The sequence below is a fragment of the Gasterosteus aculeatus genome, chromosome 15 (genome assembly GCF_964276395.1).
Source record: "Gasterosteus aculeatus chromosome 15, fGasAcu3.hap1.1, whole genome shotgun sequence".
NCBI classification, from domain to species: Eukaryota; Metazoa; Chordata; class Actinopteri; order Perciformes; family Gasterosteidae; genus Gasterosteus; species Gasterosteus aculeatus.
This window is the reverse complement of record NC_135703.1, coordinates 5,107,057-5,133,524: the sequence shown is the minus strand read 5'-3', so window position 1 is coordinate 5,133,524 and position 26,468 is coordinate 5,107,057. Positions and strand designations below refer to the sequence as shown.

Below are 26,468 nucleotides of genomic sequence, written 5' to 3'. Positions count from 1 at the left end.
GCCGCTGCTATCAGCTGTCAGTCAAAACTCCGGGCTCACAGACCTGTCAAAGCGAGAGATGATCCTCTCCTTCCCGTCTCTCTCTCGCCCACCGACGGGATCTGCAGGGCGGACCGCCAGCGCGCCACGAAGGATTGGAAAGCGTCTGGATGAGACTCGACGGAGAAGAATAAATACTTTTGAATAAAGAAAATAATAAAGGAGAATGAATCTTCTCTGCGGACTACAACATCACAAGGAGTGCGTGCGCCAACAACAAGCCGCAGTCATTAGACCTGGCGGTCTTTGTTCAAAACCACACTGGCGCACTCTCAGACAGCACTCGAGGCGGCCCTGATGTTTATTCAAATAAACAACAAGTGCAGCATCATGATGAATCCCATCTCCTCACTCATCCTCACTGGCAACATCTAAAGACAACAACAACAACAACAACGCAAACAAAAAAAGGTTTAAAGGAACAAGTCGGCATTTCAATTGTTTTTAAAAAAAAGACACAGACAAAGACGCAGCGCAGCTTCTTGGTGCTCAATTTGTTCCCAAGTTACAAATGAAAAGGCAAGCATTAGAAACTAGTTCCCCCTCTACCCCGTTCTATTTTGTGTGCTTTCTTTTCCATGAAATTATAAAGGGGATTTGTTGCAGCTTTTCATCCACTTGATAGCACTTAACTAATTGCTGTCCTCTCTTGGATAAAAACGCACTGACAAAAACAGACATACAAATAAACCATATGCAGGCATGCAGGCAGATGCGTGCAGGCACATTGTGGTGTTTTGTAGCCTTTTTTTTCATATTTCTATCTGACTTGATTCTGAACAGATGCTACTAATATCATCATCTGGCCACATTTCCTCTTTTTAATACAACTTTGTGAAAATACCTATACCTGTGCCATCCACAAGTACCTCTTTTTTGAAACGATTATAAAAGCCCGGTCAAATCTCTTTCGCTAGGGGTATCAGCCAATTATAGAAACAAGTGACCATTGAATTAGCACATGCAACTTGAAAGCTTTTGCACTCTGATGTAGAATGCTCTGAAAAAACAACGAAAAAAACCCCATGTCAGACCTTAATTTGCAATTTCACAGGGAGTCACCCGAGTTCTGGTTAAACAATAGGTTTCAACTCAATGGAAACGCAATGGGATTATAAATGTTAAAATGTGCAGCAAACGTGTTGATAAATGTCACGGTTCTTCAACTTTTTTTTTTTTTTGCATGTGCTACCCAGACAGAACTCACTGAATGAATAACAAAAGTTCATTTCAAACTCGCCACAATGGGCGACTCATAAACCGTCTTTCGTCATAGATGGGAATTTGCATTAACAGCAAACGCTGCTCTGGTATCTAAATGATAGTGAAAGGAGTGAAGGGAGAGCCATGAAAACCAGAGCGCTGGAAGAACAGCCACAAAAGACAGATAAACCCAACACCACAGAGAGGTGAGCCAACTGTTCCAAGTCTCACACAAGGGGAGGAAGAAAAAAGAAGGGGAGGGGGGCGGAGAAGATAATTTAGCATTTGTGTAAGCTGTTTATCAAATTATTAACTGCACAGATGTTTCTGACTAGCTAGGGGCTGAACGTGGGCTCTGCCAGGCAGGCGGAACAAAGGTCTGAAGGATTCAACGGAGATGTGCACTGAATATCAATTTAATTTACTAGCTGTTAATTCTCATGCAAATTGTGACCTCTGCTAGGGCATATCAATGGCCGTACACATTGTACGTCTTCAGAGGAGCAGCAGGCAGGAACGCTGCAGAAAACTACAAATGGCAAAAATAATATTTTCACTGCAGCGATATTTGGGAAAAATGTTTGCACGCCACCTTCTCTTTTTTTTATTGATAAACACTCGTAAAGGCAACACTCTATCATCCAAACTGTTTTGCACCTTTTGGGCTGTCTTTATTTTTTGAACTGGGAGTTCAAATGAACGCCGTTGAGGGAATAGATAAGAACACACCGCGGAAGAGAAGGAGAGGAGAGTTTATGAGGCCTGTTTTCCTGTGCATTTATCTATGCAACGTGCCTGAAATCATACTCACCATTAGGAATGCACCTTATTTGGAGGGTCTTCATTTTTGGAGCAATTTCGCTCATGTTGTCCATTGCATTTTGATGCGTTTTCCGCCTGGGACACAGAATACAGGAGAGCGTTGTGAGTAAACGGTGGTGGTGAATGTCATCTATGTTGTGAACCATAATCTGCTGAGAATAATCACGAATGCGCCGTATGACATTCAACAAAGGTTGATCACTGGCGTCAACCTCAGCTGAGCTCAGCCGGAACGGCAGCGTTACAAGCCCCATTTTCTTCGCCACCTCCAAAGGACAGCCTTTCAGCTCAACACGGCACAGACAAAAAGCCCGGCAACAATATCAATTATACATGCAGGAGGCAAACAAGGGGATTTATTTCACAACAAATAGCCTCATAGAGAGATGCTGAATGGGGCTTATTAGCATTAGAAAAGGACAACAAAACTCCCAAGTTCAACAGCTAAAGAGCAATTTGATGGGGCTGGAATTGGGGAAATTGCTTGATTAGGGCGTGCATTCGGATGGGGCTGTCAAGTTCTGAATCCCAGCAAGGATCCGTAGTGTTTGTCCCTTTGACGAAATGACACACCGCTGCAGTCAAAACGCATGACATTTATGAGAACTGTCAGTGGTGAACTTTGATAATGTAAGAAAAGATCAGGGGGTGATACACAGCATCCATCTGGGTGAATGAGACGTTCATCTGTATCTGATTAGAGGGGGGGGGGGGGGGTTGTCAAATGGAGATAAAGACGGTCGTTTAATGGCTGGTATTTAGCTGTAATATTGCAGACATTTTGTTGTAAGCAAACATTGTGGTGTTCTGTGGCACGTGGTCCAATTTAATCCTCAAGGTATGATTTATACTTCATTTAAATAACCATAGTAGACAAAGACACGTTTATAAGGACTGTTAAGGCTTATATCGTTTCACATGTTCTAAAAGGGCGAGTTTTTTCTTACCCAAAACCGTTGTCTCGACCTTTCTTTTTTTGTTTGCCCTTTTTACTTTTGTGACAGCGGCACAACGTCTTTTTCGTAAACGGAATACTTAATACTAAAACGTAAGAATAACTTTTTAAACGTATAAACCGATGGTACGGATGAAGGAGGCGGGGGGCTCTCAACCGTCCTCGCACCACGTGGTCTCTATGTTTATCAGCAGGGGATTCTGGGAAGCGGTGGTCATGGTAACCGACGTAAACAACGGCCGTCTTCCTCCACCTCCTTCTCCTCGTCTCGGGTCCGGAGCAGCGCCAAAGCGGACCGAGACGGCGAACATGGCTCTCGGCGCTGACAAGTATTATGAAAAGATAACGTCGATCCAACAGAACATGCATAAAAGGTGAGCTGGCCTTCTTTTCCGTTGACCGGACGTGGACCGCGGACTCTAGTTATGGTCTCAGCCGCCCGGGAAGCCTCCTCCCGCCGCTTCCCTACGAGGACGGAACATGCTAGCTAGCTACTTAAGCTAACCTGCCAAGCAGGGCCAATGTGTTTCCTTTAGACGCGATTTTTAACCGGCGCGTATAGATGTGTGGACAGCTGACCTGAAACGCTAGCGTTCACATATTAGCCATCCCCCCGCCGCCGAAAGGCTCGCACTTGTTTCTATGGAGTTAGCATTCGCAGCTAATTCGTGCAGCATATCAACATTGACATATGCATGAACTGTTAGCTAGTATTATGCACACAGGATATGAGCATATGCATTGCACATCGTTGGTGAGTGGCGTTGAATAGGTGATAATAAACCAGTAATTAGCCGGTTCCCCTGGTTTATGTGTGCAGGGAGAGACGCCGGCTGGAGCTGGAGAGAGAACTGTTTGCCTTCTCCAGATCCGATAACAGAATGTGAGTTATACTGTATATCAATAAATAGATATTGTTCTAACCATACCTTGTTCTTAAAGTTTGACCTGTAGTTTGCCTTTTTTGTTTGTTTCCTAAATGCCCTTATATACATATATTTTATGCGTATACTGTATAAATGAATTGGAACTTTTTGCATTTGAAACAAGCACTGATATTGCTCTGAATATAATATACGCAACATCACTAGTGTGTGTGTGTGTGTGTGTGTGTGTGTGTGTGTGTGTGTGTGTGTGTGTGTGTGTGTGTGAGAGGGAAAGTAAGAGTGTTTGACTATGTGTGCGAGTGATACAAGCACATTGCACCTTTTTATATGTAAACTGCACAGCCTGCTTTCATTGTAAATTGATTCTCATAAATAATAATGTGCCCGCTCAAAACAGCCGATAGGAGAGTTGAGAATGAGATTTAATTCTAAAACACATTGTGCTTAACCTTTTTCCTCTGAAAAGTTTCGCTCTTATTTTTTGACAATGTTCCAAGATAATATTTCTTTGTAATAATAGTTCTCCACCGCCTTCAGCTCACAGATAAAGCGCTCCAGACTGCACAGTTATCTCAAGGAAATCTGTGACAGGGGAGCACGAGCAAAAATGAGAAACCTTGAGCTTCTGAGAGATGTGGAGAGCATAGAAATTAGCATGAAGGAATACAGTCGTGACCATTGTCCCCTGCAACAACAAAAGGTAACCCACACACACACGAACACAAACACAGAAACTCAATTTAATTTGCACATTGGAGTAGTTTTTCTAATTATGGTGTTTCATTAAGAGCTATTTGAACAAACACCCTCCCCACAAGGTTAATCCAAGTTCATCAAATTTGACTTTTCTCTGAAATCATTTTCTTACATTTAATTATTTATACATTTTCGGAATAACGTGTTTGCCATGAGACCTACAATCACATTTTTTAAGGAATGTATATTTATTATTACAGTACGTGTTGGATGCATATTTGCCTTAATGCCGTGCTGTCATTTATCACAGGGTAGTAATATTTGCTTGCAATTGCTTCATGTGACAACAGTAAACACTCAAACTGTGCAATTTATCACAACAGGCAAATAAACGAGGGAGAAAACAATGAGCCAGTGAGATTATCACTTAAAACTCAACGACAGTGCTTGACAGCTTAATATCAAATTAACAAAATTGGCTAATTATGACTCGCCGAGTTAATTGCCCAATATAGAGACTCTGAAGTGCTGCAGAGGTTTAGACATTCTCTCCCCTCAAGCAGTTGGTTTATTTCCTCTTGATGCTTTATGAGTCCTACATGTTAGTGGTTATTTTGGTGGTGCTGTTGCCTTTTTGTCACCTTGAATTTTGTGGCAATGTAATAAAAAACACAAGTCCTCAAATGGATTTTGAGTGAGTGAGTGAGTGAAGGCGCACAATGTTTGTTAGAGTTGGTTAACATTTAAAAACAAGAGTGGGCGAATGCAAATTCACCAAAGCTGCCTTTTCAAATTGTCCGCTGCTGCAAACTGCCGTTGTTTTGATGAAACGGTCGGCCACGTTTGAGCTAATCCAAGTGCCCTTCAAATGGCCATTAGGTTTTTTTAATTGGAGTCGGGATTAAGGCGGTAAATTTAGTCTCTGGCCGGTCAGATAAATGTTAAAGGGTGTCAGCGGCTACACAGAGGACGCTCACTTGAGAGAACTCGTTGTGATTGACTGATGCTCGATGCTGTCACCTTCTGCTTTCATACTCCTTTACACCACATGCAGATAATATGCCACAACATAATCGCAGCATTGTAACAAGGTATTTGCATGAAGAGTGAGTTTGCCTGTCACACGTCAGTTAAATATCACGTCTATCTTTCTGTCATTTTTGCTTCTCTTATCTTACTCTTATCTCTTTATCGTTCTGTCTTTACGTCTCTTACAGGCTGACGTTTTGAAAAAGATTTCCAGATTTACGGAAGCAAAGAAGAATGTGACGAAGGAGCTTAATGCAGATAAGGTAATGCAAATATATTAAAGACAAACTATTAGTATGGTAATAAGAATAGCATTCATGATTGGACGCGTCATATTTTGTACATCGTGCGGGTCAAATCTCTGTATTGTGTGGCCTGTGTTGTGAGAGTGTGTATTTTGACAAATACTTTTCATTGTCGAAAAATAGAACTTTCTTTTTTCTGTTAAATGTTGAATCCTTCTTATTTTGACATGTTTATATGGTTTATGCAAATCTCAGTTAAATCGAGCTATGTTTTCAGCTGTGGAGTAACAAAGGCAAGTAGACATTATGCCTGCTAAATCTGTCGAGGAGTCTCTACATTTAAACTGTGTATCTGTAATAGCGCAGGTGTCTAATCCCAGCTGGTGCATCTGTACAAGCGATGTAGTTCAAGTCCATAGCTGCTTTCTCCCTTCACTTAAAGCAGTTAAAGCTCTTTTAGATGAAATGTCTAAGACATCTCATAATAACTTGGAGCATGCTGTCTAGAGCAGTCACTTGTAACTGTGTGCAAAACCCCCGTCAGCCTGTCGATATTGTAATGAGCAAAATGGTACCGTCACTCCATTATGCATACAAGCCATTGGCTGGCAGTGTGCATGTCCCTCAGGCTGCAGCATTCATTAAGGGAAGCTTACCGGGCTGAAAGCTGGAGACAGATGATAACGGGATATGATTTTCATATTTAATACATTCCTTGGAAGAGCACACGCGTGCCGCAGATTGATAGAAGAATCAATTGCTACTTTAGTGAAACACTTTCTACTTTGCCCTGCAGCTACCGATGGAATCACTCAGCCAAGAAATTAACTTTTCCTCTTTTTTTTTTTTTTTTTTACCTACTTTGTGGATCTGCTGGGCAGGCTGCATGGTTTACAGTGAATGTTATTAAGCAGCTAACTGTTTGGTATTTAAGACCCTTATCAGAAAAGAAACAGAAGCCTTGCTTTTTGTTATTATGTTTGGAGGGAGGCTTTTTTGCCCCCCCCCTTGGTGACATTGCAGACATGAATCGAAACTTGTCCAAAGGATTTCTAATAAGATGAAAAGTTAAAACACTGATCCTGAGACGTGCTTCTAAAAGATGTTGTGAAAAGAATTCTGACCTTGGCCCAAATAAGGCTCATTCAAATTTGCAAAGTGGATGGTTAACATACTTGAGTTGAATTTATTGCAAAATAGGCTTATTGAACCAGCAAGTCTTGGAAGAAATTCATACATTTCATGGATTATTTTCCCCGTATTTGCAGGATGAAGCCACGTCTGGGCAGTTCCAGGACAGCCCCCTCTCTCGCCCAGTCGGGGATTTTACAAAACCACCAGTGGTAATTTTTATGGGCCACCAGACCTCCAGAGGGTCTGACGCTGAAGCTGGCACCACAAGTGTACACTCACACCAAGCATTGCGTCGTTCACCCAATCGCAGCATGCACTCCCGTGAACGTCTACCAAGTGGCCTTTTGAAGGACTTCAGAGTTGGCGCGGAGGATGCCGCCGGCAGCCGAGCGCATTTATCAGATGACATTTCAGGCTCAGACGATTCCCCCGACGGCTGCAATTTGAGTGACAAACACGAAAGAACGACGGCGGCGGCGCTTCCGTCTGTTCCGTCCATTTGCGCCTCGACGGGCGCACCTGGCCGGGCGCCTTTCGGGAGTGATGGTGAACAGGAAGGGTCACCTCCGGTGACCCCGGCGCGGCCCGAGAAGAGCCCGTCTCCCGGCAGCGTTAGACCGAAAGCTGAGCGTTCCCCTGCAGAACACAGTGATTCCCGAGAGGTGACTCATCAGCCCCCCGTAATGGAAGGCGGAGAGCCGGGTCGCGGCCATTTCATGCCTCCAACCGCTTTTGGAACAGGAGCTCGGGATGTACCAGGTTGGCGCCGCTGTTACTTGCCAATTACTTTGAAATGTCTTTTTTTTTATACCGCCGTTGCTCAAATATTGAATCGTGTTAACATTCAGGCAGACGCGGGAGCGTCGGCACCCTGAGCTCCGGTGTGCCGTTGTCAGAGAGCCCTGTTAGTGACCTGTCCATTTCGCTGACACAATCTGAGCTGGAAGAGGATCCGCCGGAGGGCGTGGCCCCCGAGACGAGTGCCACTCCGTCGGGAGCGAGCGACGATCACAATCGGCGGCGCCGTCCTGAATCTCCCCTCCAGTCTGACAGCTCCGAGCACACGCCACAGTTAAACCGCGAATCCTCGGCTCCGGCGGGGACATCGGAAAGGTACAGCATGTGTTGGCTTCTGTACGTTGTCGCCTGGAAGTAACTAACAAACAAACGGCCTTGTGGCGCCACACTTCTCCAGAGGGCTGCGCCGTGCAGCCGGCGTTTCTCTCCTCAGCCCCGTGAGATTTAAAGTTAGGCGAGCCGAGAAAGGCGGATGTTCTGCACAGCCGCGCTGAACCACAGAGGGCTGTTAGCGAAGATGAGCGCGCGGTCCTCGCCGCCATCACATCAGGAGCTGACAGAGGGGATTGTGGGAGTCACGGTCCGTGCTCGCTGTGGCTCAGAGGCAGCGGCGGCGCTGGCAGTGATGCATCTTACAGGGAGAGCTCAGGACCTGTCACCGACAATATTGCCATAATCCAAGATAATGCCGTAACAGAGCAATTTTCTGCTTGAGAGACCTCAGGAAGTCCCCAATGGAGGAGGAAATTTGTGGCACCATAGAGTGTTCTGGAGGGTGGGCATGTGGACAGCACTTACAGCCACAAATCCTTAGCGGAATGATGGCCTCTGAGTTGAAGGATAATTTTGGATGGGGTTAGAACCACAGAAAATCCTGTGTCAATGTTTGTGCCCAGAGCTCCTGCACATTCCCTAGAATATATAGTATTTCATGAACAGGACCTCTGATGTCCTCGAAAAAGCAGAGAAAACATCCCTTTGTTAAGCATATTTGTTCCTTTTCGTTATCCTCAGGGACGGTGGCTCATTTATTTGCTATTGTACGGCCTTGTACATGTATGTACATTATGTTTGTTTACTGCTAAAAAAAAAGAATATTTTTCGCCTATGTACCCAGCATTCTCACAATAATGCTATTCAAAAGAAACGTATTTTTCAAGTGCGTTGTGAGGACATGTTCAAAAATTAGTGGGACTTTATTTTCCGCTGCGCGGGTTCAGCGTGTTCATCGCATGCATTTCTGTGTGTGGTCCGCTATACTGTTCATAGCGTGACCTCAAGAGGAGCTGCAGTTAGCCTGCACCGGGGAGCCGATGGTGGGGGCTGCAGCTTTCATTGTTAACACGAAGGGCTTGTGTGTGTGTGTGTGTGTGTGTGTGTGTGTGTGTGTGTGTGTGTGTGTGTGTGTGTGTGTGTGTGTGTGTGTGTGTGTGTGTGTGTGTGTGTGTGTGTGTGTGTGTGTGTGTGTGTGTGTGTGTGTGTGTGTGTGTAAGGCGAAAACCAGAGGCTTTGATGTAAAGCTCAGAGAGCATCTATCCGCTCCCTCTCTCTCTCTCTCTCTCTTAAGGTTAGAGTTGGTAGCGCTCTCTCCATTCAGCGCACAGTCAGGAAAAACAAGCCTCGGCAATTCATTAGATTATCCCATTATATTTCTCCTCCAGCATGGCCGGGGTGAGTGAGGGTACATGACTGAAATATCCTCCAGGTTTTTTTTTTTTCTTCTTCTTCCAGACTCATCATAATGGCCCCGCTGTGTCCTGCTCTCAAATCTGTCGTCCCTGAACTGCAGGACGGTTCTGCCTCGTTGGCGGCAGAGCGCCGTACAAAAAAAGGGGAGAAATCCGGTTTATGTCTGCAGATGGAATGTGAGCCATATAGGCTTGAAACTTACATTACTAAACAATTTTTTTAGGGATTCTGCAGTTTTTAGTCTCTGTGAAGACTTTGCTGCAGAGTACTTTGCAAGCGGTGTCCTCACAGTGTGGCGGGACATACCCCTGCACTCAAAGCGTTCTCACTGGTGGTATTTTTTTGTTTCCTTTGTGCCATATCTGCCGCCTGAGCCAGCGAGGGGAGATCTTTTTGACACCAATCACACAATAATGAGAGCATTCGGTGTGGCAAATCACACCAGAGCCAGTACAGTACACCGCAGACCAGTATCGCCGCAGAGAGGCTGACCTCTTCCTCCCGGCTAACAACGCGCCGCTGATGATGTCGACTCACAGACAAACGGCAGCCGTCTAGTGAGTGAGGTTCGGGACCTTGACATGAAAGCTGGCGACGACACAATGAAAGAGAGAGTGTTTTTGCAGAAAAACACAAACTAATTCACTTTCTCCCTCTCCAGAGGTCTCTTTTTTTTTTTTGAAGAGCGTTGACAAATAAAGTGGAAAGAGAGAGATGAATATTTCAAGGCCAATGCTGGTGATAAGGGAGAGGAGAAGAAAAAAAAAACAGATGTAAGCTTCTGCCTATGCTACTTCAGTCTCACTGAAGAGGACTTAGCACGGACGGATTGCACACTACAGAATGTCATGGATATTATTCAAGCTGCCAGCTTAATCAGGATGTTACCAGGAAACAACCTGCAAAAAAGAGGGAGCAATTGTTTGCTGACCCTTAACCCGGGAGCCCATTACAGATTGTCATAAATTCTTTTTGGCCCCTTTTATGTAGGGGGGCTCAGGATCTCTCGGCTCGGGGGTTTTATGGGAGAGTTGAATGAGGGCCACCCAGAGCTTAATGCGCAAGAAAGAGATGAATTCCCAATATCCACATGCACTGGGCATCCATTTCTCAGTTTGCAGCCTCACACAGGACCAGATTAGAGTGTAAATCTCTAACCTAAAGTGCATTTTGAGCGCCCCCCCCCCCCCCCCCCCATTTCTTTGGAACCTTTTCTTTTCGATTGGTGGGGGTGTTACATAGTTTGTGATATATTTTGTTTTCATTACATGTTTTGTCGGCCATTAAGCTGTCAAAAGTTGCACTTCAACCGCACGCAGCTACATGTGGCACCATCGATTAGTTTTAGACCTGTTGTGTGACGGTACCATTCTTAAGGTCCGATTCCTCCAACCAGTCCTTGTCCCAGTACTGTACCTCAAGGAAATTGCCTGGAAAAACGCATCACCGATTGTTCAGATCAAATTGAATCCTTTTTTTTTTTTTTTCAACCTCAAAGAGCCGGGTAATCGATCACTTGGCCTCCCATCTGTGTTCCCTTTCAACGCGTTAATGGGCAACATGTATTTAGTCTCTCCCAGGAAGGATTCTTTCGTCTGCTGGACAACATCGAAGGACGACTCGGTGGCGAGCGGACCGGCGTGTACGCCGAGGCTTCGATTGGCGGGAGGCAGCTCAATAGAATTATCAGGTACGCGCTTCCTGTTTTTCCTCCTACGTTTTACAATCTTATCTCTCCCCGCTAAATGGAACGCGTAGCGCTGCGTGTGTTTATTTAAGGGCCGTGTGGCAGTTTGTGCAGACGGGGAAAACATATTATCCTTCTGCCAAGGGCTCTCACTTTAGATGAAGTGTCATCACCAACATGCACACGTCTTTATTTCTGAGGGGGTTTTCAAACGCGCGGGAATTGTTCTAGTAACCGCCATGTTGAATTGTTATTGGGAGTCAGGGAGATGAAGGATGGAGAATGTGTTTCATTAAACTGGGCTTATTTTTCCTAAGCCTTTTATATTTTACAGCATGATTAATTCACCATAATTGGGGTTCTTGTAGTAAAGTACGGATAAATGACTGGAAAAATGAAAGCTCCGCTTTTCCTTTTTCAAACTCACTTTACACATATCGCCTTTCTATGCAAGCACAAGTGCCGTAAATGATGCCCACAGAACCTTCACCAGTGGAGAGCGTGGCCATCTTCTGCCGTGACCCTCGGACTAATGTTGAGTCTTGCTGTGATATTATGTGATACAAGTGTGCATGTGCATTGGTGTGTGTATGATCATACTTGTGTGTGTGTGTGAAGTGTGAGCAGCTGCTGGATGTACTCCATGTGCCCCTGACCCGCCTGAGCCCAGAGCTCCATGGCAATAGCTGACTGCTCTCTATGTATTGGCCAGCCTTTGTAACCGCGGAGCGGCCTTGAATGACGAGGACCTTGAAGCATGTGGAGCAGTCGTCCTTCATGGGCTTCAGAGGTTGTCATGGAGCACGGCGAAGGGCTGCCTGCTACCAGAGGATCTAGTGGGGGTTCAGCAGTCCAGCACTGAGCCTCGTGAAATAAGGTAAGGCCGCCTGGTTTCTTTGAACCCCAAACTGACTATTTTTTTTACTGCTTAATAAAACTCTTTGTCTAACTGCAACCTCTGCGACGCCAAGACAAAAGATAGAGATGAAGTAAAAGTCAGCATACTACATTGTGCGTTTTGTGTAGACTGACGTTATCTCATAACGGAGTAATCAAGAGCACAAAATCGCAATTGCTCTGAGAGCTACAGGATTCAACAAACCTTTCTCTTCATAGAGACCAGACTTCCAGTAAACCTGAATTCCACTCTCCAGACATCTCTCACATACATTTCACAATATATATAGATATCATTTCTTTTCTGGAACCGGGACCCACCCTCACTCACAACAGTGTCTGAGATCTCACCCGCTACGATTTCACAGTCTCCGCCGTCCACAAATGTAAAGGTCATCTTTGGCGTCACCTCCTGCGTTAACAGCACACGGGTGAATGTCATGAGTAAATTAAAACGCCTATCTGTGACTTCCAGTCCTTTGGGTAATGAGTAGTTATCCATGCTCTGCTTCACTGCTCTATTGATTTGACGGAGACCTTCCCAGCTCCGCACTCCATCCAAAGAAGCACATCCAGCAGTGTGTGGACGCATCCTGGCTCTTTGACCTTTTTTTTATCTAGTTTTCAACCAGGTGCTGTATTGCTGTGCGTCTATTTAGTGTTTAACCACCATTCATTTTCTAAATCTTCTGAAGTGGAAAGACGGACGAGCGTGCGGCCTTTTGAAAAAGCCTAATGAAAAGGAATATACACATTGAGACAAATGTATAATATGATCTGTGAGGCGTCTCCACTTCCCCCCGATAATCAAAGTGTCCCTCGTCGTAAGGAGGCGCAAGTTGTAACTTATTTACAGATGTGTGTTCAGCGAGGCCGCCTCTCTTTCTCTAACCCAACGCGCCCGCCCTCGCCACAGCGCCAGCCTCCCTCCCGACGCCGCTCGGCTGTGGGATCGCTGGTTCAAGCACGCCCTTCTGCTGAAGGAGCGCCGTGTCCTCAGCACCGAGCGCCTGGTCCAGCTGTTCACGCCGCTGCTGCTGGAGCGCCATGCCACCTACAGCCACCAGGTAGCGTCGGAGGCACGCACACCGCCGCCGCACAAACAGGAGGTCACACGCTTGCATTTGCTGAAACACACACACATATATGACTGCAGTGGCAGGCCTCCTCCCCCCCCCCCCCTCCCTCTCTTCTCCAAAAAGGGCTTTTTTGTTTCCATGCATGTTTTCTTTTATTTTATCGTTTTTAAAGAGCGCCGTAGTTGGTACCGAGTGCGCTCTTTGTGTCCCCGTGTTTGAAACCAAGCCCCGGCTGCCGACTCATCAGATTGCTCCACACGTTGACCCTAGACAGAAGGGAGACCCTGACCCATGCGCTAATCGCAAATTACAGCCTCTGCTTGGCTTCTTTCATCTCACGTGGCGTATTCATGTGAGAAACACTTGCTTTTAATTTGGCATTAGCCAAAAGTATATGGCCATCAGCTGGGTCCGATTGAATGAGGGAGCCATTGGGATCCTCTCCACAAAGGACAAGATTATTTTTTATTTCCCTCTCGTTGACCTTGTGCGGTTCAATTGAACAAGGAAACAAATTGCAATTCATAGTCGAACCCAAATATAATGTCAAGAGATTTGGAAGGAATACCATTTGGTTTTTTTAAAGTTTCTTTTTTTTTTTTTTTTTTGTGTTCCATTCTATCTGCAGGGCATATTCATATACACATGCTGATTTTAACGTTTATTATTTTCCTGCGGACTCATTCTCGTGGCTTGGGGTCCTGCTCCAGTGTCAGCGGCGCAAAGAGGGAGACTGTAGAGCCACTTGAAAATATGAACCAACAAAAGGAACAGAGACACGGCCATCTACATCATCAAGTGCATCGGGAGAAAATCTCCCCCCCCCCCCTTTATCTCTCTCAATCCATCTATTTCTCTGTCCCTGCCTCTATTTCTCCATCTCTCCATCTCTCCACCCCCCTCCCCCCCCACACACAGACACACACACAACAGCTTACTCCCCTTTCACAAGAGCAAACAGAAATTTCCATTCACGCAATGCCACACAGCCTGGCCACCCCGACAAATGGGAGCATGCAGCTCGCATGCACACACTCAAAGAGACCCATTGAATATTCAAGTGCTAACAGTTGCATTCATTGATATTTAAAATGCACTGCGTCCGCAAAAGCCCTCAACCTACGGTACATTTGACTAAATCTAAAAAATTTTTTTAAAAGAACAAAGACCGATATCTGGGACAAGGATCGAGATAGTTTTTTTTGTGCTGCAGCATCAAAGACCAAGTGGCAAGCCCAGATTGGCATGTGTTTGCCTCTCAAGCAAAAATGAAAGCATGTACATTGTGAGTCTTCGCTGCGACCTACTGATAACAACTTACAACGTACTTAAAGTTTGCCACTGTCAAAATCCTCCTGATCATCCCCTGCCTATTAGTGCTCATTAAAAGTTGCCAATGGCCATCTGAGGCTGAGAGGCAGTCTTTGATCACGAAAGGGAGATGATGATGGCAGGATTTGATATGGGGGAGGGAAAAAGGGAGAGAAAGGAATTCAGTGTGTGTGTGGCGTCTCCCTGGTCCTAATCTCCCAGAACAGCTCATCTTAATTGTGTATCCTCATCTCCCCAGAGATAAAAAAAAATGAGCTGGAGAGGGAGGAAGAGAGCAGTTTGTCTCAATTCTCGCAGCCAAGAGGGAAGCTATCTGGAACGTGTTGCACATTAACGCCAGCGTGATTGCATTCTTTAGGCGCTTCTCTAATCTCATGGATGACAAGAGAGGGAGAGGGGGGAGAAAAAAACGCATTTGATTGAGAGTGAGAGCGAATGTGTGCGAAATAACCTTTTTTTTTCTTCTTTTTTTTTTTTTGATTGAGAGAATTTGAAGTTATTTTCTGCCGGCGTTCCGAAGCGGCGCCGCGGCTGCACCTCTGTGCGAGCAGCCGTGGCCAAAGTAAATGACTTGCCTTATCGGCGAGAGTTCAATTTGACACTTCCTTCTCAAAACGGGAGCAATTAAGAGTGTGCTTTTAATTTGTGCCGCTCACAGGCCAAAGTGCTGCTGAGGACACTCGTGTCCCGGTCCAGTGAGGAGTGCCCCTCAGCGGGGGACGAGAGTGACTTGTCTTCTTCGTGTGGTCCTCCTCCTCTCCTGGCTGACGGTGAGGTGAAGCCCGGCCGGCCGGCACGGAAGCAGCACATCCAAGGTTATTGAAGATTGTTAGTTTCTCACCATTCATGCTTATTTAGATACTAACTGTCCCCTCAGCAAGTGGTTTGACACACTTGCTATGAAATCGCACAAATGTCCAAAACATCTCACATGTCCATCTTTCCACAGTCATATGAAACAAAACCATTAACAGTAACAAGTGTAGGCTGCTGCTAGTATTTATTTTTTTTTTTACCTCTGCAGAGAACTAAAACTTTGCTTTTATGAAAGAAATCAATTTCACCACAGAGCTTTTTTTAAATTTTTATTATTAATCCCTCCCGGCCCAGTTTTCCTACAGGCTTCTATTCAGAGCAAAAGAAAGAGCCCCCCATCCACCCCCCACATTCCCATTGCTATTCCGAGACTCCCGTCCTCCCTGCCACTGCTTCTCACTATGCGCTTCCCTTTCTTGCAGAACTACAAAGTAGTGAAGAGGACAGCCAGGACGAAAGCCCTGTGGAAAGTGTTCCTATTAGAGGTAAAAAGGCATCGCCGGTGCCCCAGCGTTCACACTGTCCTTATGTTGTGGTTTGTTTTCTTCCCACTGCAGTGAATAATGGGCTCTTTTACACAATGGCTGAGGCAGGATGATCAAGGTGAATCCGGGGTCAAAGTACCACCTGAAGGGCCGGGCTAGTTCTCTCTAATTATCTCCGAGAAAACACTAGCTACGTTTTCAGCCCGGCCCGAGGCATTCCGGGAAAAAAGTTGATAATTCGCCGGCCCGGCATAATGCGGCGGCTTTAATTGTCAGGACGGCGGGGTGGGGAGCAAAAAGAGATCTGTCAGGGGTTCTCATTATCTTCTAAACAATGCTCTGGAAGGGCTAGACTTGAAAAAATACTAGATGTGAAGGCATCCTGCAAGCAGCTGTCCCTAAAGCCGCACCTCTGAAATGTAAAGCGAGCCGGTATTACCCATGGCGCTCCGGTTTCCTACGGGGCGTTTCATGTGCCCGCGTCCCGACGGTGCACAGCCAGCAACAGGAGTCCAGTTTCCAATCACTGCCCTTAATCAAAAGAGCCATCGCCATTAAAAAAAAAAAGAAAGAGTGACAAAAGATTTCTTTTTTTTTGCGAGGGAGAAGGTTTGCTGCAGTGAGCGACATCAATGTCACAATCAAATACCATGACCTTGGAACGATAGTAATTGCCGATGCATGCATGTAATGTATTTTTTTTTTTTCCCCCGTGACTTCATGTAAAAGCAATGCCTGTATAACGCGCTGTGGGTGGAACAGCACTTAAAATATCATGTTTTCTGACAACTTGACTGAAAATGGCCCCCTTACTACGAAACCAACCAAAGCATGTTAGGATTTGGTCATTCAAGAGCACAATTCTCCTTTTGATTTAGTACGTGTCTTTCAGCGACATCGTCGAGTCAACGGTCCCATTTATTATGTACTTCTGCTCAGTTTTTTTTAGTTTTTTTTATTTTGCTGTCTCTTTGCTCCTCTCGAGTGTGATACCTACTTTAGTGTGCCGGGAAGTAATTATGAGTGTTTTTAAAACAGAAAATCAATCATTGCCTTCCTGGTAGGGGACGCTGAGATAATGTGAGATGCTGATTGCCGTCTCATGGAAACTGTTGCTACATACTGTTGGCTAGAATCAACCGCTGAGCTGATTGAGCACAGTGTTTTCCCCCCTCTCTCTGCGTTCGGCAGTGACACCAAAAGACTCGGCTACTGAAGCGTGTTGTCTCATCAAACACTGAAGCCTCTGAAAGTTGGAAACCTGGGTTTTAAGCAAATATTTGCCAGTGACTTTTTTTTTTTCTTCTCCTGTGTGTGTGTATGTGTGTGTGTGTGACCCTGAACAGAGACAAAAGCTTATCGGTTACTTAAACAATCAGCCATGCAGGAAATGCTGCAGAGTTCTGAAGAGGAGGGGGATGAGGATGAGGATGAGGAGGAAGAGGAGGAGGAGGGGGATGGCCTCTCGGGTAAGGGATGCGAACCACTCTACAAGGCAACTAGCGAGCAACGGGAGCCCAACCATCGGTCAACACTGGCCATATGTTCTCACATCACAGCAGGAACACATTGTTTCTGTCCGTATATGTAAGCTAAAAGACATCAGTCCTGCTTTTTCCACCTTCGTTGTTTCTGCTCCCAATCCAATTTGTAGCCATGACGGACTTTAGCCCTCGTTAGCTTTACCATAAATCTCTGTTGATATGCATTGCAGATTAGCTTGTGATGTGACGTCCCAATCAAATGTTTTTATCTGGCCCTGTTTGCTCTTTTTAAGGAATAAATCATGGCCATGAAGAGGACCTGGGGAGGGCCAAACGCTCCTCACATCAAGACCCTTACCCTCGGTAAGAACATTGTTATTATTCAACGGGCCACAGGAAATGGGCCACCAGACACCAAAGTGGTTGGTGTACATTTGCATGGCCGCTCTCATAATTCCCTGTTCATTTCCATAAGATCAAGGGGGCGCCACCCATTAACTCGCTTACAAAGACAAAAGGCCCCTAAAGCCCCTCTCACTCACTGTTTGCTGGCGTCAGCCGGGTTTCAGAAATCAAACCCCCCCCCCCCAAAAAAACGCCCACCGCGGAAAATAAACCGGAGTCATAATCTCACTGTTGTCGTCAGAAGGCGAGATTTAGGCGCGACTGTTTCGCAATAAGGAGACTCGAGTGTTGACGAGGACAAACGTCCCCGTCCTCGAACTGCATTTAAGGCTTCTCAAATCAGAGCCCTGAGTGGGTTTTTTTGGAAAAGAAGATGATAAATAGCTCTGTGGGAGCTAGCGTGGCGGCGGCTACATTTGAATATCAACGCGACTTCATCAAATCTGCGATTGCGTGTCGGGTCCTCGGAGCACCTCTTCACCGCGAACCCATCCGGGCTGCGGTAATGGCTGGGTAAACGTTATGAGGAATAATCTTCTCTGATTTCATGTGATTACCGGGCACCACGCTGACACAAGGGCTGATGTCTGTATCTCCCTGGCCTGGCAAGCAGGCGCTCCCAGTCTGCCCATTAGCCCGGGGGAAGGGCCTAATGGGGCTGGCTCTATTGTGGCCCTCGTGGCTGCTGATGTCTGCCACCGCCAGCCCCAGTGACCACGCTCTTTAATAAACATGAGTCAATTTCAGCACCAGACCCTCTCAGGTGGCGCCCGTCCTGCTGCCGTTAAATGCGCGCGGAATGCCCGCGCTATATTTGATTAAACACAATTTGCGGAACCCCCCCCCCCCCCCCCCGAAAAAAATGACAGCTGCAGAGAATGACGTGTGCTGTGATGAGACACCGGTTTCGCAGAACTGGATGCACGGGTTCTAAACGCGTTAATCTCACTCTGATTAGGACTCGGGCGGCGACCATAGTCCTTTGATTGGTCGTGAGACGATTTGCGCCGCATGTTTTCTGTGCTTCCTGCTGGATGCTCCGATTGAAGCGTTCCACTTACTGCAGTCACTTCTTGCGCCTTGCTGCATCCACGAGTGGTCTGGAAGCGTTTGAGCAGAAGCGTTGCACTGCAGCGTGCTCTCCTCTCTCGCTTTGCCCCTTCTCCATCGATTCGCCCCTCTGTGTCTTTTCCCGTGTTATCCTTTTCCTCCACCACCCACCCCTGCTAACCCTCCACCCCCCCCCAGCCAACCCGCCCGACACACACACCCTACTTGTTAATTATTTGCTTTATTTTGTCAGCGAGCTGATGAGTGACATCAAAAGGATGGATGGAGCTCGGCTGGAAAATACAGAAATGGCTTCCTCTCTGTTGTCTTAGACAATAATTATGATTTGCCCGTTAAGCCTGGACTACAGCAGAGGGATTGTAGTTTAAAGCAGAGGCTTTGGTGCAAAAAATGCATTTATAGCCCTTTGTGAGGCTCCTCATTATGTGTGGGCCCGATTCATTAAGTAATTGGTTTGCAGTTGTTTACATGAGTATTAAGGCCTTCTATTCAGGGCCTTTGAGAGATACATTGTGCAAATGTTGCATGTTATGAATGCAGAATGAGAGGCGGGGGGCCAGTCCTATTGGCCAAACACTGCACTCGGCTGAAAAGCGAGAGAAAAGCACTGGGTGCTGCTTTGCATAGCAATGACTCGGGCCTTAATAAGCTTTACAGATTAAATACATGCAGTCTTTACAAGATGCAAAGAGATACTCTTAACACATTTATATGTGTTCATTTCACTATTATGGCGTTGGAGAGAATTGAGGTCTTTCATATTCTTTATTTTCCCACTCTCCTCCTTGCTCTCTCCCACACAGTGTTTTCAGTCAGATACTTTCATAGAATGTGCTGTTTATTGTATTATAACTTGTGGGGAAGCGACTGATTTGTCCATTAGAAATCTTTAGCTGTCTTTGTGAGTGGCAAAGTAAAATCACTTTGTGGTTGAGTGGGGATGAAAGGAATAATGCACGAAGGAGTGAGTCTTAATAAGCAGCTGCACTCCATGTAAAGACCACTTGTTCCCCTTTGTGTGCGAGTGCATGCCACTGCTTCCTCTCGCGCAAAGAATCATTGTGTTCCTTTCTACTGTAGGCATTTCAGATGCCACTCTTATTTTTCTTTTCTTTTCTTTTTTTTTCTTCTTCTTTTCTTTCAATACCATCATAGCGCCCCACCTGTTTGAACACATGTGCACAGACACACGCATACACGACAAAATCCTCCAGCCGGTGTGTTGATTGTTGTGCCTAGTGCCTGCTTGACAAAAAACCTTGACTCAACAATTAGTGGTTTACAGCTTTGCCTTGGACAACAGGATGTGCTCAAGCATTCAACCTCAAATCACTCAAAATGTCAAAATCAGAAGCTCTCTCTCTCTCTCTCTCTCCCTCTCTCACACTCGGGGAGGCGATGTGAGGATCTCTGACAGCTCACTGGGAGGAGGGAAGGACGGTTTGAGAGGGACGTGAGCTGAGAGGAAGTACTGCAGGGATGGGGGACGTAGAAAGAGAGCAGGAGATAGAGGGAGACAGAGAACAACGGACAAAGAGGGTCAAAAAGCGTATTCCCGTTGTGAAATCCAGAGGTGAATGAAGAGGGAGACGCGTGTAAACAACTTAACGGATAATATCACGTGGCAACATTACGTCTGCACTGCTGGGAATCTTTGTTTGTGGAGAATAGTACTTTTTTTTTTTTCTAACCATTTGACCATGAATTAGCCGATGCTCTTCAGTTTGGACCAAAGAATGAGACGTGGTCATAGAGAACGAGAGCATTTAGATACTTTAACCAGAGGAGGTCACTGTCCTGACATAAAAATAGGTTGGTTCTCAGGTTCTTCAGTTTGAGGGCCAAATATATATGGACATAATATGTTTTTATATGGATGGACCTAACCATGCATATTGGATTATCTGCAATGGCATTTTGTTGGTTTTCTCATATGCCGTCCACTTGCCGTCCACGTTGCTCCACCCCCTCATGTGCATGAACAAAAAAAAAAAAAAAAAAAAAGGTGACACGAGAGGCAGTCCAGCGCAGGGGACGGCTGCACTGGTCCTGCCAGCGGTCAGGAGGAGAGCGGCGCTGTGCTGAGGTCTCCTCCACTCAGCTGCGGTGCACGCTCGTCGCCAGCAGAGGGCACTCACACGTTGGAGAGGGGCCCACTCACGCTGCACTCTCACGGTTGGCCCCCCACTGAGGGCTGCATCCTGCTACCATTCAGGCCTGTTAAGAGTACATCTAAACGGAGCCTAAACAATGTTTCTGCGGGGGTCATAGCTGGGATGGGAGTAGGAGTTGATGGGAATGATGAGGTGATGGGTCTCCCTTTACCTGCGCAAAAGTGCTATTGTGCTATTAGCATTTGTGTGTGGGTGGCAGCAGCTCATAAAAAATAAAAAAAGCCAGGGTAAATAAAATCAGTTTTCTCGCTATGTGCGTGTGAAAGGTACTATGAAATGCTTGGCAAGCATTATTTCCTCAGTCAGTCCTCACATTCCTAAATGTTACTGTAGTAACAAGTGAGTGAGTGCAAGAAGCACAGTCCAGTTACTTCCTTTAGGAAAGGACAGTGTGTCTTTGTCCATCTGATTGTTCTGTGAACCCCACTTCAGCTTTATACATCTGATTGTCTGCTACTTTTAACCGTCGTACATGCAGATGTTACACACGACGTGGTGTTTTGGCGTTTTTGACCAGCCGCGCATCCGTGATAGAATACAATGTACCAGAGATCTTTGGCAACATCATCGTTTTTATGCATAACTTGACTTTTCCTCACCTGATCTGTCTAAACATGTAAATTCAGGCGCTTTAACTGAGTTCATAGAAAAACCAGCGTGGCGCAAACTGACACAAGACAGACGTTTGATGAAAGAAACACGAACGCATCGAGCGGTTGTGCTCACGTCAAACCCATCATCCAATTTCAAAGGTTGTTTGGGAGGTCTCTTTTCACAGCAGACACAAAAACTGTTAACAAGAGATAAACAACAATATGAATGTTAAAGGAAGGAGAAAGAGACTGAGCGAGGATTACAGCAGCTGTAATTTGCTTCATTTTTCCACTTTACCCGTCTACCACAGCTCGTAAAACACTGGCCAGCCCAGTCTTACATATTCAGATCATTTGCCTCAATTAAGGGAAACTCAGCAGAAGATGAACTGGCATAAATGTTTATAGAAACAGAGTATTAGATTGGGGGGGTCAGATCCAGATCGGGGTCTCTATGGTAATAGCCTTGTCTTGAAATCAGCCCTGTCCCTCACTGAAGTGGAACAGCTGATAGACTATTTCCATCCCCGGGGGGGGAGTTCAAGAAAAGAAAAGCCCAATTTACTCGTAGCCGTAACAGCTATTATTGTGGCAAAGGAGAGGAAGTAATCGTGTGGATTATTGCCGTGTTTTTCTCTGGTGGAGATCTGTTGCCTAACGGCTGTAAATGTCTGCCGTGGTTTAGTTGTGCTTCAGCGTCTGTACGTTTATCTCCAATTCACGCTGAAAAGCTGAATGTGGCGAGCAGATAGATGATGAAAAATGTATGGATGCATATATGTATATTCCTCACTTTACTATACACCCGTAGCGTGTTCCATAATCTTTCTACATAATCCATCCGGGCGTTTGAACTACAGCTTTTAGTTTCACCCTCAGAAATATGACCATAATTTCGGACATATTCAGCCAAACAAAATGCTTTTTTTTTCTAATTTAACAAAACACCTTCCTCTGCAAGCAGATAGATTTTCTTTCATTGTCTCTCACTGTTTTTTTCTCTGCACGTTCCACCTGCTGTCTGAACATCTGCAAGAATCATCCACATGTCCTGTAGGAAGCCCCTTCGGCATGCGAATACAGAGGTTATATTCTAATATGATGGTACATATTACCTTCAGCAACAAGCAATCTGTTCACAGAGAGAAATGGGAGTTGCATCCTTTTTTCTTCTTGGCCGCTGCCTTGAGGGGTGCAAAGCAGGAATATATAGTTTAGAAAATAGCAATTGGAACGCAGCCAGAGTAATTTTCTCCTTATGCTCAATGTACGGTTGCATGTGCCAAGACTTAGCGGAGGTGGAGGAGGAGATGAGGGCGATTTGAGAGGATGACAGTCAGAGAGGTCATGGATTTAAATTGATGCAGATGGAGGCGCGCACAGCTCCAAAACAACCCGTCACCAGAACTCATCTGCTCCAAGCTCTGCATCTTTTTCTCCCCTCTTTCCCTAGACGAGGATCAGCACAGCTCCGACAGAGACGGTCCAAACAAATAAGCCGTATGGATATGTATGCTAACCTGGGAGATGATGAGGCTATATTGTGGGCTTTTGAATAGGCGCCGTGATGATGTAAATTAAAGAGGAGGCCTTTAAAAGTGTGGGGGGGGGGGACTTATTGCATATGCATCGAGGTAGATCAAAGCCTTTTCCGAGGCCACACATTTACATAGCGATATCATCAGAGCTATGGGAACCTCGCAACCCTGTCTTTGGGACGGGTTGTCGAATAAAGAGGGCCTTGTGGAAGCCCTCTTGCAGGATTAGAACAGGAGTCAAGGCAGTTCCCTCCGCTGCGCTGTTTCCCTGCCTGCCTTCATTACTTGGGTTGTTTTTCTTGTGTTCAAAATAATACTTTACACAGCTAACAGCTGCGCTTTATATTTCCAGGAAAGAGAAGACCAACTCAAAAGCTCATCCTGTACAAACCAAAGGTGGGTATCGACAGTCATTCCTAACAGCATGTGTCAGAAATCTATTCACTGGCATGCGTTTTCCAAGTTGAGGATGTGTAAATGAAGATTATTGAATAAAAAATACTTTGATTTGTGTTGCTTGCGAGCGTTCCCTAAATCCTCCCAAGAGATCAATTAAAAAGTCGTAAAAACCTTCAACACACACACACACACACACACCTAATGTGTATGATCTATATGGTGATGGCTGGTTGCAGTTGCTCCGTAGAACGAATAGAAATGCAGCGGGCAAAAACATAAAATAATGACAGTCCTCTGAACAGCGCTTCTGGAGGTGAATGTCAAAGGACGAGCGCTGCGCTATCGTCGGTATTTACAGGCCACGACATAGATTTAATGAATATTACCAGACTGGATTAAAAGGTTAGAACGTTAACATTCTCACCGTTCGATCAAACTCAAGGTAAGATTAACCTCCTCTGCTTTCATCCCGGAATGCTCATAAAGAAAGCGTGTAAAAAGCTTACATCTCATTTGAAGGCATAAAGTGTAAACGTTCTGCTGTGATAATGTGATGTCGTATTTCTTTTGTTCCACCTGTAGCTTTCTGGGGCGACTCGGATGATAGCGACTCGGAGATCGAAGCGGCCTTGCGTCCCAAACCTTTCAACACAAACAACCAGGACATTAATGGCTTCTGTGACTGATATTTTCCTGCAGATGTTTTTTTTTTCTTTTTTCTTTTTGTTGAAAGGAACTACTTTATTTTCCCGCACGGTCTCGGCCGGTTGGCCTTGCAGTAATTCAACCCCTGACCATTATTTCAGTGGTCTGCATTGTAAATCATATGCACGCTGTATCGTAAAAACAAATAATAGAGTTGACAGCTCTCACGCTGGGTAAAGAGCGTGAAGAGTTGTCCAACACTCTGATGTTAACCCTGCTTCAGTCTCTTTATCTGAACAACTCTCCCGGCTCATAATAACAGCTCGAAATAGATTAAACTGATCTTTTAAAGCGATTTGTTTGCACTAGGCTGAAAATCATGCATTTTGAATGCCGCAGGCATCTCCGAGTGCTCTACCTCCAGCATGCTCAAGTGTAGTGATATGAGTCACCTGTGAAATGACAAAGCACAATGGCCACTCTGCACGCTGCTGCGCGACCTGTGAACCTGCTGAAGAGGCCCATCTCCCAGGGCACAAAGTGTTGCAGCTCTAACAAACTCTGAATATTTAGAACCGCCTAACAAACGCCCCACACAACATTTTCACAGCTGCTTCTTCCGATGCCAACAAAGACGCACGTCTCAGTTCGGCCGCGTCGTTGTGTAAATGAGTCACGAGTAGCCGGATTGGTGCCGAAAAACCACAAAATAGCCTCCTGCCACGTATTCTTTTAGCAGCATCAACATCGAGCACGCCGCCTGCGTGAATGGCGCCGAGCTCCTGTGTGGGAGGCCACATTCCCAAGTTTACATTCCCAGTTCATTATGTCTAGCAGTGTAAATTTCCAAATCTGCCAAATCTGGGACGCGGTAAAAGCCCCCCGGCATTCAGTGTCAGCGGGATTCCATTAGTCAGCATTAGGTGACTTTACATGCCTGAACCTTTTTTAAAGTAGGACTCCACATTCATTACCAATAATGGCTTCAGACAGCCCTGACCCACCGCGGGAAAAAGGGACGGCGGCAGAATCATTTTGAGTTATCTAAAAGGCTCCCTAACATAATATCCATGTTAAGGAGCATGTCAACAGATACTTGTGTGCAACGGATAAATCCCGGTGGAAGCGGGAGTTGTATTATACTAATGTGTACTAACACAATAACATTTTTAAAAAGGCCCTTTCCCCCGATTCCGTTCCAGAGAGACGATGTGGATGAAATTCCGAGCAGGTGCACGCAGATGGTCATGGGGGGGCGTCCAGAGTTTCATCTTGCAGTTGAGGGCTTCGCACAGTGGCTGAATTACTTGATCTATCGCGTTCAGGTCGCCGTTAGACCGGCGGCTCCCTTCATACGACTAGGACGGGAAGAAAAGTGTGTTCTTCTCACAAAGTGGTGATATAACAGGTAAACAACCCTTTACAGGTAAACCACACAGCAAGCTTGACAATCAATTTTGAGAGGTTCCCAAATGTGGAAGCCTATTGGCTTCGTACTACTGTTGGGATGAAACAAATTGCAGACGTTTGATGGACCAAACAATTTGGGAGATTGAGACGATAATTTGTGGATTCATCAACAACCTAATATCTCAAACTAATATAGTGTTTATAGTGATATCTCCGAGCGCTGACACATTTATTTCCTGTCAAAGCTCATTGCAGCGTTGTGTGTTTCATTTTTGTGTTTATATTTGTTATGTAACAAAGAATTAGGACCGGACAAGGTTACATGAATGAGAATGACATGAATAAACTTTTGAATGTGAGCTCCAAATAAATGCTGTTTTATCAATATGGAAGCATGTTCCTTTCAGTCACGCACTCCATCAAGTGTTGAGCTTAAATCAATTCATGTTCAGTCCACATCAATTCAGCTGTCCCGTCCCCCCCTCCCACCAATTGCTGCCGTGAGTGTCTGGAAAGTTGAGAGGAGGGTCCTGCTCCCCCACACGCCTGATTGACCTACTTTTTGTCCAGGCAACTTCCAATAGGATGGGGTCACTGTTCTTTCATTGGCGGTTTGCGTTTTGAGTCGCCCGCATGCGTCTGAATTGTTAACCCAGCACACTTGTGTAGCCAGCATCAGAGATGTGAAGTCTGACGATCCTCTTACTGCGTTTTAAATTGAAATAATGCATTTGGGATTTCGCTTCAAGTAAGATTGTAATTTGTAGTCCGGGTCCACGTCATGTTTTGCTCTAATCTGTTTGTGTAATATATTCCTTCCTGGACGAGCGGAGGCACACCATTGTGCGCCTTTTCATTCTCCCCTGCCGTACTTTTATTTTTACCACTGAATAATCATTAAGAGCAAGGTCATTTTGATCTTCTGCCTCAATAGGCCTCAATTAAATATTCATTCA

The 26,468-nt window shown here is 45.5% G+C and overlaps 1 protein-coding gene across 1 annotated transcript; it reads left to right on the top strand.

Moving 5' to 3' along the window:
* Nucleotides 1-2,788: 2,788 nt before the first annotated feature.
* Nucleotides 2,789-25,897, top strand: kiz (kizuna centrosomal protein). Its single transcript, XM_040199903.2, has 16 exons — nucleotides 2,789-2,902; nucleotides 3,211-3,393; nucleotides 3,840-3,902; nucleotides 4,444-4,606; nucleotides 5,820-5,894; nucleotides 7,145-7,769; nucleotides 7,859-8,123; nucleotides 11,068-11,187; nucleotides 11,897-12,061; nucleotides 12,998-13,148; nucleotides 15,151-15,307; nucleotides 15,731-15,793; nucleotides 17,140-17,262; nucleotides 17,571-17,640; nucleotides 23,411-23,454; nucleotides 24,040-25,897. The coding sequence occupies exons 2-16, from the start codon at nucleotides 3,236-3,238 to the stop codon at nucleotides 24,141-24,143; spliced, it is 2,346 nt and encodes a 781-aa protein (XP_040055837.2). The 5' UTR covers nucleotides 2,789-2,902; nucleotides 3,211-3,235; the 3' UTR covers nucleotides 24,144-25,897.
* The last annotated feature ends 571 nt before the right edge of the window (nucleotides 25,898-26,468 follow it).

Bases quoted from the DNA above. Each gene is read 5' to 3' on its own strand.
- kiz (XM_040199903.2), top strand. From the start codon at position 3,236: ATGGTAACCGACGTAAACAACGGCCGTCTTCCTCCACCTCCTTCTCCT. The intron at 8,124-11,067 runs GTACAGCATGTG...ACATGTATTTAG, and splicing joins CCGGCGGGGACATCGGAAAG to TCTCTCCCAGGAAGGATTCT. The intron at 11,188-11,896 runs GTACGCGCTTCC...TGTATTGGCCAG, and splicing joins CAGCTCAATAGAATTATCAG to CCTTTGTAACCGCGGAGCGG.